Source organism: Paralichthys olivaceus, chromosome 10 (assembly GCF_024713975.1).
Source record: "Paralichthys olivaceus isolate ysfri-2021 chromosome 10, ASM2471397v2, whole genome shotgun sequence".
Taxonomy (NCBI): Eukaryota; Metazoa; Chordata; class Actinopteri; order Pleuronectiformes; family Paralichthyidae; genus Paralichthys; species Paralichthys olivaceus.
Window position 1 is genome coordinate 14,464,507 of NC_091102.1, and position 20,081 is coordinate 14,484,587.

A 20,081-nucleotide genomic window follows, 5' to 3' on the forward strand; every position below is an offset into this window, starting at 1 on the left:
TTGCCTTTGTCTCTTTTAGGTAAGAAAAAAAACAATTTCAGCCTCACAACAAATGCACCAAAGTCCAGGGAAACTAAAATCAAATAGATGAAATATGTTTGTCACAAAATATTTAATTAACATGGTGTAATGATGAATTCTGATGAAATGAGAGTGATCAGTCTTGTGCGCCAAAAATGGATTTACATTTTTCCGGCAGTAGACAACGTACCCTGAAAGCAGCTGGGAGAATCAAGTTGAACCGTACCATTATACAGAGGAGGGGGGGTTAAGTTTAACTACCAGAAAATATAGATATTGCTTAAATTTAATTACCGATAACTGTAGTTAATCCTGCTCATTAAAATGAGAGATATTTGAATACGCTTTTATATTTTCTCCCGTTTCCAGAATATCCGTTTTAAAGCCCGTTTAAAGTCGAAATATTGCTCCTCACCCCTGCATTGTTCTGGATGGTGCGGTCTGTCCAGTTGTCGACTGTGGACGCTGTGAGGCGGCTCGTCCTGATCCGAGTTGAGAAAAAGACTTTGGTCTTTATTTACTGTGATTTCCCTGAGACTGTCTCTGGACTCATTCTGTATCAAACCATGGCTTCTTCGGACGTTGCTCGGCAGCCGGTTTGTATTCTCCCTCCTTGTAGTTGACAAATGACCCAGTTCTTGACAGTGGAGCAGGGAGTGTCCACCGCTAACGTTGTGTTAGCCTCAGTTAGCTTGGTGGATAGTCTCTGTCCGTGAAGTTATTATTAAGTTAAACCCTGGCGGCGTTTCCAATGATATCACATTCAATAACACACGCGAGTAACTGCAGTTTATTTATTAACGGGATTCTGCACAACACCTTCCACCAAAATACACTCGTATGTTGGTGAAGTAATTAGCACTGGGTTGCTAACTCAACAGCAGCCAGCTAAAGGCAAAAGTTTCAGAAAACACTTCTGTTGTCCTGCTTCTGTTACCGACATCGAATCAGCCCACACATGGAGCTCCTACATGTTATTTCGAGTGAGTAAATCAAATCACTGTAGCTCCATGAACGTCACTAAATCCCCACTATTATGAATGAAGTATGGAGGACGTACATTCCAACCAGGGAGTCTGACCAGGAATGAACACGAAGTAGAAAACGCCAACGTTTCCAGCACACGTTTCGATTTTTAATTCTAGTTATCTAGAGCTACTTGTAAATGTGATACCTGGAAATCACTAATTAATAAGGGAATTATTTGTAATTACTCATAATAAGAAATGTATGAATGGGTATCTTTAAAATCCTAGTGAAAATCAATCTTAATAATGTGAATCTAGTGTCAGTCACTCCAACAGCTCATATAACAATGCTTAGATGAGGTAATTGAACACATTTTAAAAGTTTAAATTGTATTTTCTGCTGAAGTAATCCCTCTTTCTTTGTCTTAACCTTTTTTTCTATTTTGTGAAAAAAAGAAATAGCAGCAGCTTCTTGAAAATGAGGTGTTTGTTTGTGTGATGTCTTCCTCAGGATAAAGGAGTCCGACCCCTGTCCCTGGATGGCCATGTGGGTTTCGACAGCCTTCCAGATCAGCTTGTCAACAAGTCCATCTGCCAGGGCTTCTGCTTCAATATTCTCTGCATTGGTATATATATATACACACACACATACACACACACACAATGAAACTAAGAGGATACAACAACTAAAATAAATTCTACGTTCTCTTTGCACTACATGTACATTGACACATGCTGTTGCTTGGGTCAGTATGATCTTAAAGGACCTTTAATTTCGCACCTTAGTTGGAAACACTCCACCACAATGGCAATGGTTGAAAACTATGTATCAGTCTGGTAAATTTGTCTTATGACTTTTTCTGTCTCTAGGTGAGACCGGTATTGGAAAGTCCACTCTAATGGATACTCTCTTCAATACCAACTTTGAGAACTTTGAGTCATCCCACTTTGAGCCTCAGGTGAAGCTGAGGGCTCAGACCTACGACCTGCAGGAGAGTAATGTCAGACTGCGCCTCACTGTGGTCAACACTGTTGGCTTTGGAGACCAAATGAACAAGCAAGAGAGGTAAGCATGTGTAGCTGTAAAGAAGTTTGGGCAAATGTGTTTTTGTGATGATGAATGTGATTTGAGAATCATTATTTTAACAAACATCCTATTTTAAATGTTCTGCAGTTGTAAACCAATCTGTGTTCACGTCACTGATCCGTGTTATGTGTCTTTCCTGAAGCTATCAGCCGGTGGTGGACTACATCGACAGACAGTTTGAGAGTTATCTGCAGGAGGAGCTAAAGATCAAGCGCTCTCTGCACAACTACCATGACTCGCGAGTCCATGCCTGCCTTTACTTTATCTCCCCCTCAGGTCATTCCCTCAAATCCCTGGACCTGGTCACAATGAAGAAATTAGACAGCAAGGTAGGAGAAGAATCACTTTTTGTGTTGGCTTAAGTGTATGTATATTACATTAGATGGACTTTTATTTATTTTGTTGGATTTCTAAAGGAGCATTTTAGAATGTACTGTGTGTCCCAGATGAGGATGAACAGGACATTTTTGGAATTCTCTGAGGTATGTCAGGCAGATTGGCACCCATGAAAACTGCGACAGTTCCACATATTAATCCTATGAGGTGACACTATTTCATTGGCTGGCTCAAAGGTGTGCTCACATGTAGTAATTATTGAAAAAAATGTTTTAGTTGCAGGTATTTCTGAGCAGGTTGGCTGTGAAAAGAATCTGTGTGAATAGTATTAAATGTGTGAATGCATAGATGTGAGGTGTGAAGTCAGTTGGCAGTGACTTGATCAAGCAGGTCTGATTCATAAGATTCCTGAGCCCAGACTCCCCAGGTGTGCTGCATAGCTGTGAAGGTCTAAGCTCCACCCTTCGACTTCCAAAAACAAAAAGGAAAAGCTCAGCCAACCACACAAGACAACAAAGACAGAGCCAACTCCCTGGGCCCTAACACTCCTTATAGATTAATACCTAAATACAATAATTAAAGGCAGCGTATTCATATTCTCAGTAGGAATTGGGAGCATAAAAGCAGCAGAGTATTAAACACTAAGATAAGACAAAGCAACCATGTACTTAAAGGGCTTGTACATGTTAACGAATAAGGGAATTAAAGTTTTTAATGTCAATTGTACAAGAGAAAGCAGTACAAACAAATCAGATATGCTACTTTTGAAAACAGTGGAGATTTATAAAAACATGTTTAAAATCCAACAAATGACATAACCGATAAATAAGAGTCCAATAAATACTTTATGTTAAAGGGTTAGCAATTTGATATTGCACAGAATGGATTTTAGACTTATATATCATATTCATGAATTGGAAGAGTTTAAATTTCTGAAGGCCCAGGGAAAGAAACTGTTGTTTTTGATGCTCCTGTAACAGAAGGAAGTGAAGTGAACGTTTTGTGACCAGGATGGGAAATAATGGTGATGGTTGATATTTGAGCAGTTGTGATTGCATCAACAGATCTAGATCAAGTGAATTAGTGAATCCTGAGGGGAAGCTTTACTGTTGCCAAGGTCAAGAATAAACAGTTAAGGTCATTTATTGATAAAACACAACACAAATGATGAAAGTAGTGAAACACTGACCTACAACATTGTCTCTTGAAAGTAAACAATATGTTTTCCCCTCAAACAGGTGGAGATCATAACTTATTTGATTGTTTAGGATTAGATGCAGAAGCTGTGCTCATTCACAACTCCACCACCAGACATTTAACAGGTTACTGTCAATGAGCTGAGAATCGAGATTCCAGAACCAGACAAAGCATCAACTTGGTGCGATCACTGATTTTGTAGTAACATCATTTTTTTATCAATTAAATATCCTTCATTGCAACATGGGATTTTGGGTAGAAAACAATCTATATGCTATGGGCACTACTTTTTGTTTCATTCTGAGATCACTTCAGTTTTGAATTATGTGAATTAACTTGACTTAACTAATCATACACTGAAATTATTGTGGTGGACAGTTGAGATAGAGTCTGGATGCCAAAGTGTCAATGTGCAAGACACTGAACCTCAAATTACCCGACTGACACCCGGTGATGTTTGATAGAAAAAATACATAGAGTTCTGTATGTGTGGGTGAATGAGTTGAATCATGATGAGAAAAGTGCTTTATAAATGCAGTCCATTTACCATTTGTGTATAAAGGGCTATACTCGACTCTTTTGTTTGTTTGTTTTTGTCTCTGTTCTAAGTGGTTCACTATCCAACTGCCTGAACCCCTCCCGTTTATCTCTCCTAAAGTGGGAAGTGGTCAGAAACTTTCCCATGCTCTCTGTGTGTTGTGACTTTGTGTTTCTTTGTGTGTTTGTGTGATTTCACTGCTCCGGAGTGTCAGTAGCCCCGGATTTGCGTGTGAATGGAGCCGAAAAAGCAGTGGAATGCTGTAATCACAGTCGCTCACACACACTCGAGTTGTCCTTTTGTGTCACTGTACAGATGGAACATAGTAGGAGCCGTGTGTTGAATGTGCTGCGCTGACAGAGAGTGACGGTCCATTTCTCAGACAGCTGCTGGAATAGATCTCCTGGCATTGTTTTGTTTTCTCTGCTGGGATCAGTGTGCATTTGTTTGTGTGTACTGGTGTGTGTGGTCTGGCCCAGGAACTTGTCTAGTGACAGTGGCTCATTCCAGGCCTCTCGCTCTGGTACGACAAGATGACATACAGGCAGGAATGTGGGATGACTTGGACAGAAGAGTGGGCTGCTGGGCCAGAAATAGCATCAGTAAACTTGGTTTATATAAGACTGATCTAAAAATGGTTTAAAAGGAGGATTTTTTTAATAGAATTGTACTTTGCCAGTAGCATTAATTTTTTACTTTGTCTGCATGCATTTTCATGGTTCTTTGGTCAGTGAGATTAGTTTGAAACTGTTAATTTCAAAATGGATAAGGCTATAACTTAGTAACTGAGTTAAATCATACAAAACTACATCCAAATAACAGTGAGAATAAATACAAACACATAAAAATTTTGCTGCTATTAAACTATTTATAGCTGTGATTTATTTAAACCTCCCAACCTATAGAAAAGTTCAAATACAATTTTTTTCAAAATAAAACTTTTTTTTTCCTGAAGCCTGTATATTTGTAGTAAATAATGTCAGTTGAGGAAGGAAAATATGTTATGAACTTGTGTCCCTTCCTGCTGCAGGTGAACATTATCCCTGTGATCGCCAAAGCTGACACGATCAGTAAGAGCGAGCTGCATAAATTCAAGATTAAAATCATGAGTGAGCTGGTGAGCAACGGCGTCCAGATCTACCAGTTCCCCCTGGATGATGAGACCGTGGCAAAAGTCAACACTACTATGAATGTAAGAGGACCCAAACGCACGCACGCACGCACACACGCACGCACACACACACACACACACACACACACACACACACACACTCACAGAAAATAGCCCTCAATAATCTCAAATACAGTTATATTAAATATTCCAGGTCACAAACCTGTCTTTAGAGAAGTGTATTTTTTGGTAGTGTGTATTTTCTAGTTCACGGTCATCAGTCTGACACATCCACAGTATACCAAAAGTTTTATTTTCACATATTTTAGTTGCATAATTTTGTAGCTTCAGCAAGGATTTAAAAATATAACTTTAAGCAGACACTGTATTTGTACCATGTGTATGATACAGATTTGCTGATGGAGTTGGCATAAAGGACAGTTGGGACCTAATAAGTGTATAAATGTACGTATAGTTGTATTTTTCAGCCTGCTTTAATACTTTCTGTTGTTGTAGGGTCATTTGCCATTTGCTGTTGTCGGCAGCACAGAGGAAGTCTGCGTTGGCAATAAGATGGTGAAGGCTCGTCAGTATCCCTGGGGTGTAGTACAAGGTCAGATGATTTCTGCGTTGTGTGTGCCTAAGATCTTGCTGTTAATTGACACTATGAAACATCTATTCATCCCTTCAGACTACATTTTTCTACACTTGAAAAAGATAAACTAAAGTCTGTTGATGTGCGTTTCAGTGGAGAACGAGAATCACTGCGACTTTGTGAAGCTGAGGGAGATGCTGATCTGCGTTAACATGGAGGACCTCAGAGAACAGACCCACACTAGACACTATGAGCTCTACAGACGGTGCAAACTGGAGGAAATGGGCTTCAAAGACACAGACCCTGAGTGCAAACCTGTCAGGTGCGCAGTGAACTCACAAACCACAGTTTCTACAGTACACATTGCAAAATGCACAACTGACATGACTCACAATTAACCTGTGTGAAACATGTGTAACACACGTGTTTGTGTGCAGTTTGCAGCAGACTTACGAGGCCAAGCGTCAGGAGTTCCTGGTGGAGCTGCAGAGGAGAGAGGATGAAATGAGGCAGATGTTTGTGCAGAGGGTGAAGGAGAAGGAGGGCGAGCTGAAGGAGGCTGAGAGAGAGGTAAGTACACACACACACACACACACACACACACACACACACACACACACACACACACACACACACACACACACGTAGATCGGATGAGCTATTCAAAATTCAAAAGACAGTCTGACATTGCTGTTTTTTATTTAGACTGCACCTTTCAGATACAAGGCCATTCAAGGAATTTTGTAGAGGGCAGCAACTCATTAGGAAATTGTAATGAAATGTTTGTGTTCTTCATTCTATCAAAATACAGGCATGTCTGTAACCTAACCTTGTTCTCTGGTGCTGTATGTGTTTTAGCTGCAGAGCCGCTTTGAGCAGCTGAAGCGCCTCCATGCAGATGAGAAAGCAGCCTTGGAGGAGAAGAAGCGACACCTCGAGGACGACCAGAGCTCCTTCAGTAAGAGACGAGCTGCTGCTCAGCTCCTGCAGGCCCAGAGTCTCACTGTCAACGGCAAGAAGGACAAGGACCGCAAGAAGTAAGACACTGACGCTTGTATTTAATGGATTTATTAAACATCCTTACTTTTAGACCTGTTTTTTTGATGATGAAGAATACAGACTGCTGTGGACATTTAGAGTCAGGATGTTCAATGCCTCTCGTGCTTTCATTTGATTAATTAACTTTTTGCACTGTGTCAAGTGAAAGAAAGAAAACATAGAAATATATTTATGGATGTTGAGGACATTAAATTGTTTTTATGTCAGTTATAATGGATCCTCAGCTTACTGATCTGCCTACATCTGCCCCTCTTCTCTCTTTTAGTTCTGGCTTCATGTGAAGACTCTCAAGTACACTCCACTACGACCAGTATAACCAGTGGCGTTCTGCCCAAATCCTTTCCAGCCCTTTGAGGCCAGTCTCAAACACTAACCAGGGAAACCCCACACAAACCAGCAGTGTGTGAGTTTGTTTTTGTGCCAAAGTATATTGACTGTAGCCAAGAATCCAGTGTACACTTTCCCCAATGGTATTTGTAATCCTCTTTGTGCGTGTTTTTACATTTTATATTTATCCTTTTTTATATAAAACATTTATTTCCCATATACCTCCCTTTTTTGCCCAGACTGAGGGACACCTCAGTGGATTGATCCTCACGCAGCCTCCTCACTAAATGACGTGCACAGTTCAGAAGAGATAAATAGGTACAAATAATACAGTCTGAGGGACCTCATCACTTACATTTGACCTGTTTCTGTCTGTTTGATCTAAAGACTCATTGTGTATCGTTTTGCACCAAACTAGTCTTGTGACTTTCCTAATACGACCGTTTGTAACATAGTGTAACATGCGTGTAATTTATTGAAGAGCCCTTTTCAGACATTCACCTCATCAGGTAAACTTGACAGAAATTTTCAGTCTCAAAGTCTGAAATCTGCAAATTGCTTTTTTTAAAAACTAAGTTGGAGTGGCAGTTTTTTCCATAACACAACCAGTTTTAATCTAATGCAGGATAAATGTAAAAGCTACAACAGGAGAGGATAAAAATCCTTTTAGTTTTAATGCTTAGTGAAAATAAAATCTCTATCGTAATTTGCCAAATACTGTGAATGAGACTTTACTCATGTCAATTCAGCAACTGTTCAGCAGGTAATACAATGTCTAGTTATAATTTCTTCCTCCGTACGTTTTTCATTCAGACTATCTCATTCGTCATCACTACAACTGGTATTTTATTGGTTTGGAAATTTTGACTGACTTGTTGCACAAAAAAAATAGGTTAGTCATAGTTGTGTCACTCAAAGTATATTTTGAATATATTTACCTCCATTCTGACGACTTGTTTAAATTCAGATTTCCTCTTCCAATGTCAAGTTTTTATATCCTCCTCTTCTTCTACCCACGTCTTTCACCATCAGGTGTCAATCTAAAGTTGTGTCTGTCAAGCAGAAGGGAAAGATTAGATAGTAATTATTTAATAGCTTTACTCCAACCAATAAAATCCACCATCAACAATTACAATTACACTATTACCATTATCAACCATTGCAGTGGTAATTAAGTGTATCATTTCAAATGTATTAAGCTACATTTTTTTTTACAAGTGAGCCAATCAGTGTAATTAACCCATGTTTTGCGAATCATCATGAAACCTCATCACAAATGACAAACATAGGTATATCAAAGTTATACACTGTCCCTGTGACTGGAAAACGTACGGAAGAAAAAATAAACAACAGTGTCAATGATAACACTGTGAGTATCATTCAACTGCAAAATTTGAAAACAGTTATATTTACATGTAATCACAGTGCTGCCACTGCACCGAGAATAAATATCACATGAGCATATGCAGATATGTGCGATAAAATATCAAACATCAATTCAACAGATCCGTAGCTGAATCCTGCAACGTTTCACGTTCAGTGTCTGAAAAGGGCTGAAGTTGTTTCCGTGATGTTTTCTGAAGCTTTATTTAGTACATCACATCTACAACAGTAGAACAGTTGTCATAAGCATGGTCACAGGACATTTTAATTACCTTTTCTTCTTCTGTATGTATGTCTCTTTAATGCTCTATAAGCCTTTTAATATGTGCACACCAGCATTACAAAAAGTCACTGATTCTCCTGTGGCTGTTCCAAAGGGAAAGATTTACTTCTGAGTGTTGAACTTCTCCCATCCGGTCACAGGTCTCTAGAAGGAAGTACAAGTTACAACATATTTATATTTTTATACATATATATATGGTTTTACTTGCTCTCTTACTGTTTCTGCTGACACAAACAGTTGAAAGTTTGCAAACCAGTCTGTCTAAAAAGAGCTGACTTGTGGGGAAAAAGAAGACATATCAAGCCAGTGTTTCCTGAGGGAGTTTAGGAAGAGCAGGAGGAAGCACTTGCGACTTTATTTTAAGCTTGTTTTTTTTATATTCACGTCTCTCTGGAGTCACGATTAGACAGGGTTTCACACCTCGCAGCCTTTTTACCGTACAGAGTGAGCCAGGTGCTGGTTTCCAGTATGAGTGATTTCTGAACCAACACTTACTCACAAACACTGCCACTTTATATTCACACTAGTGCTTGAGATGTGTTAGTGCCTTACCTGTGTGAAATGACTAAGAATTAAATAAATCCACTTCGACATCCAGGGGAACACACTTTACTCCCGATGGAGTAAAGTTTGTTTGACACACATATATACTACACTTGTATTTAAGGAATAAACAGTGTTATTTGGGAGCTTTCTTTTTTCCTTCTTTCTAAATAAATCTTTGTATTTTTGTCATGATACACTCTACCTGCCCTGTCTGTTTCTTTGCTCTTACAGTTAACAACCATTGACCTGGGGATGCTATCATGCACCAGCATAAAGTCAAGACCTTTTGAAGAAATCATTGCAAAGAAAACATGTTTTCCAAAGTCTCAGAAATGTGTTTTGGAGACAGTCAACAGCAGTAGTGACAGGAAATAAGGGGACAGAGAGAGAGAGTAAGGAAATGACCAGCAGCAAAGTTGAACAAGGGACATTACGGTTCAGATGTTGCCTTAACCCCTACAGGTCACCAGAGTGCCTCAGAAATGTGTTTGTGCTGGAAATTGAAGTCATATCAGAGGCTTTGTTAATCACAAAGCATTTTCATTCAAGGTCTCATCACCAGCAGAATAACTGATATTTTCTTGATATATTTTATACTCAATTTTATTTGTATAGCGCCAAATCATAGCGTACTTTATCTCATGTCACTTTACATAGTAAGGTGGAGACCTCACAATATCATAGAGAAACCCAACAGTTCACACGACTCCCAGTTGGGGTGAGTGGAGAAAAATGTGGGAGGGGACAGAGAGGAGAGAGGGACCAAGAACAGAAGAAGAAGAATTCTTTACTAATGCACATCTAGATCCTGAGAGAGAGAGAGGACACAGTTTGTGTCATGGAGTACAATAAATGGGGGGCACAGAGATTGAGAGAGGGAGAGAGAAGTACTCGGTGCATGATGAGAGTTCACCCAGCAGTCTAGGCCTATAGCAGTAAGGGATGGTTGAGGGCTCACCTGACCCAGCACTTACTACAGTATAAACTATCGAAGAACAATGTTTGAGTTGTGTACATAAATATTTTTTATCCCTTATGATCCACTGTCTATTACTGCTTGATTTTTAAGTCAACATTTAGAGACAATCATGTTTTTTCCAGTTGTTCAGAAGGTAAGAGAATAAAGTATTACCAGGGATTTTAGACAGCACAGCATCTTCCCACACACAAACACGCACACAGGGACTGCTCTGCACTGCCTGGTAGAGGTCTTGTTCCCTGCAGTGTCTTACCCTCTGGCTCCATTGCCCTTGATGTGACTCTGGCACACAGACAGGTAGACAGACAGGTCTGGCGTAAAGCAGAAGAATGCTGATCGATTCCCCGCAGGACCCTGCAGCACCTTGTTCGGTGGGAAGAAGTCCCAGAGGGGAACCATTACAGCGAGGCAAACTCTGGAGAAAGTGTGTATACGTGTGTATATGAGTGTAAAGACACCTTAAGTTACCCTCTGGGTGGTTCAGATATTGGATGCAAATAGATTTCTGCCACTTTTTTTCCCTGCACAGCAGAAATCAGAAAAAAATCTCAATTTGCTGTTGCCTCCTGCTCATCTTCAATATACTAGTTAGTCTGTATGTCTGAGTCAAGATTTTTCAGAGTGTACTTACATCCCAGATAACTGTCACACTCCTGCACTGGCACACTTTCTCACACACACACACACACACCCTTGTCACCTTTTGTCACTCACTCTAAATGCAAATGGGAGGTGATGGTTGGGAGACAGGCCCGGCTGGTGGAGAGATGAGGTTGTCATGCGAGGGGGAGCGGCGGCGACGCGCTGAAATTACCAATTACACACTTCGGCCATGCTGTTGGTTGGCTGGAGAGATGGAGGGAGAGAAAGGGTGGGAGGAGGAGGGGGAACAAAGGATGTGATGGAATAATGAACAGACAGCAGGAAGTGTCAGGATCACACAGATAATAATACACAGTCAGATAACCTCACCTGGAGTGTAGCTCATAATGACAACACATTGAGTGTGAATAATTTGAATTAGAACAGATATGATGCTCAGGCTGAATCATCTGGGGGACAAGTGTAAAATCCTAATGAGCTATACAGTGTTTGTTATGCATAAGAGTAAACACATCAATCCGTTAAATCTCTATTATGAAGCTGCAGCAGATGCATAAAAAAGACAGAAATTCTGTTTTAAAACAAAGGCATTTATTGCGAAAAATGCACTTGACATGAAAAAAACAATCAAATCAACCACGGGTCATCAGTACAGGACGATGTATAATGATCACATGGTAGAGCGCTGGGCACGGTCAGCGCAGAGCATGACTTCAATGGCACAAAAGGCCTATAAATATTCTGCACAATATAGAATTATATATATACTTTCTTCTTTTTTTCTCTCAATTTCTCGTTTGCTGCACCGCTGTTCTCAAACAAACTGACTCTAGAGACCCGATGAGGCATGAGCGTCCAAGCCGCATTTTGTCGTAAAGTTTCCTTTTTCCTGTAAAGAGCTACATACAGAGGCTCCCGTCCCTCACACGCACACGCACGCACACACGTATCCATAGGAACAAATATGGCTGACATCTAATTCAAGATGGCTGGGCGAGTGCTCTGGCTTCCTGGAAGGAAGAGGACAGCAATTTTCCAAATGTCCAATGAAAAAAAAATGTGTGCAATGATGTGTTGTGTCCACATCCAGCGGGAATTAGCGCCGCTGTTATTAGATCGTTCACGTGTTTCAAGCCGTCACCATGAGCACTCGAGTGGTATTTACAACCAGGAAGCTGAGGCCAAAAGACAAGCTCACATCACGTAAACAATAAAAACACAAAGAAGAAATGAGTGAGACCTTATGTAAAGTGACCACTGTGCAGTGGTTGTATTCCTGATGTTTTGACTCTTGTAAACGCTCCTCCTCCTCCTCACAGCATCAACCTCGTGACAAGAAAAAAAGAAAAGACAGTCGAGACCCGTTCACCTCCGACACAAATGAGGACTTGTGCTTTAGTTTGACTCAGTAGAAATGAGAGTCCTCTGTTCAGCGGCCGTATAAACACATGGAGAAAGTCTCGCTCGGGTGTTTGTGCCGAGCTGCTCTGGGACCTGCTGGTTTTTTAATCGTTGAGTCGAGCAAAAAACTAAAACAACAACCAGCAGGCTCATCGTATCGACGAAGAAGATTGAGACGAAAGACTGGCTGCTGTGTTAGATACAGTTTGTGTGTGTGTGTGTGTGTGTGTGTGTTTTGGCATTTGTAGGCACTAGGGTTTGACTGTTTCGTAGACGCTTTTCACTGTGAGATTCGTCTCACCTCCATGTTTTTGTTCACTTTCTTTCACTGTTCAACGGATTAGGATTTAATTATTTCTCCCAACAATCTAATCATGGTAAAACTAAGTGAATACAAATTTCCTGCGCTCATTTTGTTCAAGCTTGAAGTTTTCTGCTGCACTTGTGCTTCTGATTTATCATCTGTAATTTATTGGCTGTGTCCAAAATCACTCACTAATCACTATGAAGTGAGTTTGCTTTTTTGTAGTGCTGTCCCAATGTTTGGTCAAATGATTTATATATTATACCTGTTTAGTGCACGCATTGTATCCCACAATGCATCATGAAAAGTACAGCATAACCAACGCTCACTTACTGAGCGATATATACCATCATGCATTGCGCTCTTGTTAATTAAAATTTAGAATGGATGGAAGAGTGGGTGATTTAGGACACAACAATTGTCTTTATCCAAGGTGACTCACAAGTGCTGATTGACCGACTCTTCTCACTTGGTTATGATTTGATTACAATAAGACAAACATGTGCTCAGCCAATGAGTGAGCCTCACCTGTGTGCACAGGGCAAGTGGCAGTTTGTGCTATGTTCTGGCCCCGTTTAAAAAAAAGAAAAAAACAGGTGAGGAAATCCACTGCTGCCCTATAACTGTTCTTTTATTGCCACACACACGCACACTGAGTAAGTCAAGCTTTTGAGTTTCGCTGTGCTTCTATCTCCAGAAAAATAAAGGTAGATGGTTGTGGCTGGATGTAAACTAGACGAGCCTGAATACCCTCGAACACTCAGGAACGTAGAAATTCACAAAGCAGACTGACAATACACCGACTGAAGCCGTACAAAAATACTTGTTAGAGGTCGAACAGATGAGGAGGAAAAGTCGTCAAAGTTTGGCAGTCGTGTGATGAAAATTTGTGCGTCCCTGCCCTCGAACTCACGGGGGGTTTCCGCCTCGACTGAACATTCTTCCACAGGCTTCAAAACTGCACATTTTGATCTACAATATTGCTGAAAAACAAACTTTCAACAGTATCTCCAGAAAAGGCTGAGGAAAAGGAATTCCTGTTGTTGTTCAGTGATGATTTTCTTCCTACCAAAGGGATTTTTGCCAGCATAAAAGAAAAATGGGCTTCCTCTTAAAATAGATGAAAAGTAGCAATGGAAATCCCTTTTGTCAAATAAGTGTGTAAAATACTGTGTAGGTCGATATATTGGCAAGTTGTATCAGATATAATCAAGTGCATTTCTTTCTCTAATTCCATTTTCAAGTTAAAAACACAACTCTATAAATACAAATCCATTTTCAGTTTTGGCGTCACTCTCTCTCTTCGTACATTCAGCAAAACCAGTTCTCTCAGGTCAATGCAGCCGCGAGAGGTCTACGAAGAAATGCAAATTAAAAATGGTCGTAGAAATTTTATATAAGATATATATAAATAGAAAAAATTAATCATTTAAGTCATATTTTACTTTTTGCACCAATTGGTTTTAAGATGACAAATCCTGTGACCGATCATCACAGCATGGCTAGTTTGGGACAACACAAACATCTATTTCAACATATACAAAAAAACATAATGCTACATGCATTTAACATATATCGAAAGGAAACACATGTGCTTGTTGTCACAAACTAGACACAGATATGTGCTTACAATGATCACGGCGTGTGGGCTCACACGCTTGCCTCATCAACCGGCGGTAAAGTTTTCCAAACGCTTCGAACAAAGACAGCACCCGAATTCAAGTTCTGAGGTCTCAGCGGAAAAGCAGAGCTAATGCCTTTTTTGTGCTAGTGTTTGCTGGTGGATGATGGCGAGGAGGGGAGAGCTGGGAGGCGGGCTTTAGTCTTTCTGTGCTCTTTGAGTCTGTGTGCCTTCAGTAGTCAACATCACGAGCCCGCGCAACGAGGTGGACGAGGACCAGAACGCTGTCGCGGGCAATCGACTGGAAAAGCCGCCCAGCTTCCTATGTGGCTGGGCTGGTCGAAGCTGGAGCTAGCTTTCCTGTGTGCATGTGTGCGTGTGTGTGAAAGTAGGTTGGACCTATATGGGTTTCTGTAAACTAGTAGGCAGGCTGAGTCAGTAGCTTCCTTTGAATCAAAGCTTCGCTGGTCATACATTTCTGTCACACAGTGAATGTTTTTATTCTTTGTGTTTTTATGTTATATTTATGTGTTTTTACTTACATGTTTGATTTGTGAGGACTTTATAACTTTGTTTTGAGAAGTGCTATTAAAATAAAGATATTATTAATGTTATTAATGTCAATAATATTAATGTTGCTTTGTGACAGCATTAAATATGTTTTCATTTCAAGGTCAATGTTTTGTGATAAAAAGCTTTAAAACCCAAAAATAAATTCAAATCCAGACTTATATATATATTTTTTTTCAGGGCTAGCATCTTTTTAAGGCCACATTTAATCCAAAACCAATATCGGCCCAACCCTTGTGTGTGTGTCTGCATCTGTGTGACCTGGAAGCCTGTTTGTGTGTGTGTTGTGTGACTCAGAAACAGTGTGTGTGTTCTTTTGTCCACTTTTTCCAGTTCAGAAGATCTCGACGAAGCTGCTGGGAAACAGACCGGTCTGCCCCGTCCTCTGCAGCGTGCCTTTGTACCAGCCGTCCTCCCGCTTCTTATGGACGAACACCACGTCTCCTTCCCGCAGCTCGATCTCCGCCTCGCTCTGCGGGGGGTAGGGCACCACCACACGATACCTGCCGTACACACACAGGCACAGAACAAGCCACCCAAGAGAATTCAGTCAGTGCATGTGTCAGTGGAGAGCTTAATAAGGTCCGACAGAGGTGTGGAGGTATGAGTACAAGGAAACATTGTCAATAAATAAATAAATAAATAAAAATCTGTCAAGTCAAGTGAACTTAAATGTGGTTTCATGGGGCGACTGTTGGGCACTGTGTGACATTCTAGTTTTTGTAACCATTGATTTTCATATGCATTCCTGCCACACATTTCTAAATTTGACTACTTCAACTTGGCTTTGATAAGAAATGTTGAAAAGCTCAAATGTGAAACATAACAACACCAGTATGATTAATGGTAGAGTGTTTGCCCTCAGCCCTGTTCTGTGTTATATCTGGAGCTGTCGGTGCATATCTGTGTCTATGTTTTGGTGGTGAACCACTGTCCCACTGGGTTTGATTTGTACCAAATATTGGCAAGAAAGATGGTTTCTCTCTCTCTCACCCACTCACCCAGACTCCTTAAAAAAACTACACAAATGTGTCTGTAAGCCCTGACATTCAAATTCGAAAAGGCGTCATTTTACACCATGTTTTTAGTCTAATTATCCGCTAACAGATGTAGCGATTCTACCACGCTGGTGGGTGTGCCCTTGGACGAGAGCTTGTGCGCAGTGTGTGCAGTGTTTTCGGTGTGTGCGAACGTCCAGAGAAGGATATCAGAGGATACATAGGCTTAAAACATGGTGTAAATGACAACGTTTCGAGTTGAATTTGAATGTTGGGGCTTGTGGACACTTGGATGACACCACACAAGTATTTATGGGGTAGATGTATGGGGTGAGGGAGGTATTGAAGAAATGGTGACAAGTTACTTCAACTGTTTTGGAATTGGCTGCAACACTGTTCACCCCTGAGACTCTTCACTTCACCAACCCCTCCATCTGCATAGTGGTAAGTAGATAATGAGTGAATTCACATTTTTCGGTGAACTATCCCTTTAGGGTTACGTATGAAGTGGTCATGGTTAATGTTAGGGATAAGGTTTTGGCTTGGCTGTACACAATGAATGTTAGTCAATGCAAAGTCCTAATAAGGACAGCTGCACAAAACTGTGTGTGTGGTGCGAGTATTACTCATGATGTGGGGACCGAAGTATGTTTACTGTCAAATTATGGGGACTTTTCCTCCTTATGGGGACAAAATGCAAGTCCACATAAATAAATCATCAATTTTAATGTGAAGACATGTTTTAAGGTCAGGTTCAGATTTAGACAAAGGTTTGTTTGTGTGTGTGTGTGTGAGAGAGAGAGAACTTGGATCTGCCAGCATGTGTATCGTTGTATCTCTCTTGCAGGAGAAATAAAAAGGATGATCCATTGATGATTCAACTCAGTTTAAAGTGTTGCTCGTGGTCAGCACTAAGAAACTTGCTTGCTAACAGGCTTCAGAGTGAGAACTATCACCTTGATTAAACCCTGGTGTAACTTTCGCACAGAGTGGACTCACTGCAGTACTGACTTAATGGTGATAAAGCCGCCTCTGGCTGATTCTCCCTGTGTCCATTTCTCCTCTTGTGCTTGAGCTTTTGTTATCAGCAGCTTTAATAACTCTCTCAGGACTGTTTCTGTCTCTCTCTTCACACTCTGGATCCTGATGACAAATAACCTCCAGCCTGATATTCCACCACTTTGTCAGGATAATCAAATATTTTCTTTCTGGATTATTATGGTCACTTGTCAGATTAAATACTTGAAGTGCTTAACCCACAGTATTTGGTGTGAAGCCTTTATCTTACACACAGAACGTGACTGAATAAAGTGTTTTTATCACTTCAGGAAAAAAACCCATGATTGATTATGTAATGGAAACATGTTTCATTGAACCTTAATATTAAAAGAAATTAACAGCAGCCTATGTAGTGAGAATCTCTTAAACAGGTTAAATCTATCTACCTGTCTATCCATCCGTCCTTCCATCCAATCATTCATTTGCCCCATCTATTTGTCCGTCCGTCCGTCCATCTATCTATCTAACTGTCAATCTATCTATCTAGCCATCTGTCTAGCCATCCCTCCATCCATTTATCCATCTATTCATCTATGTGTGCTCACCTCTCTCTGGACAGGGGTTTGGGTTCAGGCCGCAGCACCAACAGAGGGTTGCCAGCTGTGCGTGTTGCCGGGGGCGACAAGGGGAAGTTGGTATCCAGGGACCCGGATTTCCTGTGCAGCGGCTCCAGCCCTATCGCCCCAGCCATGTCGCTCTCAATTGGACAGGAGCCGGCTCGCCCGTGCGACGCCATTGGGCAGGAACCTGAGCGAGCGTGGTGGTGGTGGTGGTGGTGGTGAGGATGGTGCGCGGGATCCGTTGCGGGGTTGTGGGTGGGCGGGGAGGAGGGAGGCGAGCGAGGTTTCTTTTTGGACGCTGCTCCAGATAAAAGCTTCAATAAACCTCCTGCTTTCCTCTCCTTCTGAGGATGGAGGGAAAAACAAAACAAACAGCAAATGCTAGTAAGGATCATTGTTTTCCAGAGATATACAAGAATGTATGTTTTTTTACAGCCTGTCATAACAAAAAGTGACACGATGGTAATGAAAGTGATGTAAACAATATCCCCTCAGTGTATTTTATTTCCTATTGTCTACATAAAATGCAAAGAAGATAAATACACCCACCACACAGTCATCAAAAATCACATTTCTGAAACAAATGTTGAAAGGAAAGGAAATGTTTTTCAGAGGAATGATACATGATGCAGCCGCTTCACTGCTGTTCATATTTTACCCTCATTAGTTTGAAACTTTGATGAGAAAACTCCGATACTGTACAGAACCACTCGTGTGTGTAGGAGTTTAGAGCTTGTGCTTAGCTTGTGAGTTAGTTATGTTGGAACTGTCTCTTGTTGGAACCGTCTCCCACGACTCGGGAAGTTTGCGCTCTTGACTGTTGTTTGCAGAAAGATAATTAACGCAGGTAACTTCCTGCAAAAGTACAAGTTGTTTTATATATTTCTGTTTGTGTGAGGATTTAGCAAACAAGATACACTGTGGTAATTTGTGCAATTTAGATCTACTGGTAGATTTTTGAGCTTTGGACAGACTTAAGCTGTTTTCCACAGTTCCAACTCTTTAAGTTAAGTCAATTGAATTTACATAAAATCATCATTTAAGTCATCTCAGGGTACTTTTGATATAGAGCAGGTATTACCATACACTTTATATTATTTAGAAAACAAACTGCAAACCAGGGTATTTTAGAAAAATGTGGAACTATCCCTTTAAACCAGTGGATACTGATACCGAATTTTATGACACATCTCAGATCAGTCAGTTTCCTCAGGTTTTCAAATCGAAACCAAACCAGCCTACATTTGCATAATGCGACCTAGCTGCTAGTCTGACACGCCCCCTCACAAAGCCAAGTAAAGTAAGAGCGAAGGCCGACATTTACTACATGCGCTGGAAGTGGTTGACCAATTACTACAGAGTGGGCCAGACTGTGCATTATGGGAAGAGGGCCTTAAAGAGACAGAAGCTAAAATAAAGTGTTTCAGACAGAAGCTGAATTACGGCGCTGCAGCAATGGACAGTTTGAGGAAAGTGATGTGTTTTTAATGTTTACTAATCTACATTGTAATTATGAGCCTGGTTATGAGCATAATATGTCCCCTTTAAGATTTTAAAAACTGGCCCTCACATGGCGACCATAGCATCATGCGGAGTGTGTTTTTCGTGGAAGCTCAGTCTGCAGAACAAAGGGAAAGCAGACAGCGTGATTCATTTCTCCTCTCTGCTGCCCTCCACTCAGCCCTCAGAAACAAGCAGTTATTCCACCGAGCGACTGTTTTCAGTGTTCACAGTGTGAGCACCTGCTCAGTTACACTGTGTGTGGTTAGTTTCATTCATGACCCTTCAAGCTGAATTCGTGTGCATCTACTGGAGTGGTCTAAGAATAAAGTGCAGTGATTATAGTCTATGTGTTTCTCAATGGCTCCTATACAAGCAGATTCATGATTTTCAATTCAGGCTTGAATATGTAGGGGCCTGTACGATGCCTTCCATTCAGCTCGGCTCTGTGTGAAATACCAGGAGGACAAAAACACTTTCTCTCCTTTGCCACTTGTTGCTGATTTTACACACTCAATCATGATAACGTGGATCAATACTGAGCATGGCCGAGCAAGATTACAATCTTTAGGCGATGCAGGGCGCCTTCATATCAGCTTTGTCTGCACTGCAGCCATTTGTTTCTTAAACAGCTGCCTGCTGGAACGAGCATTAGACTTTTAAATTGCCAATTTTCTATCAAGCATCGTCTGAGTGATGCAGTTGTCATAAACATAACAAGTTGTTGCAAATATAAAAGAGAAACAACTAAATAGAAAATTTGCTGGTATTTTATATTGCAATCAGAATAAGAGACAGGACGGCAGCAGACGATGCTTTGAACAAGCACTAGAAAGAGTGGAGGAGAGAAAGCAGAACATAAAGAGACGTATTAACCTGCTGACCAGGTAAGCCTCCAACAAAGCTCATTATTTAATAACAGACTCACAAGGTAAGCTCTGCTTCTCATAATCACATGGAAAAACAAACATTAAAAGTATGATCCACATCAGTAGCAGCTTGGAGAGCAGCCATGATAAATGCAGAGTTTTCAGT

General features: G+C 40.8%; 2 protein-coding genes across 2 annotated transcripts in view; one reads left to right on the forward strand and one right to left on the reverse strand.

Annotated features, from left to right (window-relative positions):
• Nucleotides 1-437: 437 nt before the first annotated feature.
• septin10 (septin 10) lies at nucleotides 438-9,652 on the forward strand. Its single transcript, XM_069533482.1, has 10 exons — nucleotides 438-617; nucleotides 1,501-1,615; nucleotides 1,860-2,055; nucleotides 2,219-2,405; nucleotides 5,178-5,339; nucleotides 5,775-5,871; nucleotides 6,007-6,175; nucleotides 6,291-6,423; nucleotides 6,712-6,890; nucleotides 7,178-9,652. Exons 1-10 carry the CDS (start codon nucleotides 453-455, stop codon nucleotides 7,191-7,193), a joined length of 1,419 nt encoding a protein of 472 aa, XP_069389583.1. The 5' UTR covers nucleotides 438-452; the 3' UTR covers nucleotides 7,194-9,652.
• Nucleotides 9,653-11,607: 1,955 nt separating this feature from the next.
• Nucleotides 11,608-20,081, reverse strand: part of LOC109631290 (E3 ubiquitin-protein ligase SH3RF3) — a 96,377-nt gene continuing 87,903 nt past the window's right edge. Inside the window, exons 9-10 of the mRNA XM_020089935.2 lie at nucleotides 17,532-17,890; nucleotides 11,608-15,432 (exon numbers count right to left, since the gene is read on the reverse strand). Coding sequence (XP_019945494.2) covers nucleotides 15,264-15,432; nucleotides 17,532-17,890 — 528 coding nt within the window. The 3' untranslated portion in view covers nucleotides 11,608-15,263. The remainder of the gene's footprint in view (nucleotides 15,433-17,531; nucleotides 17,891-20,081) is intronic.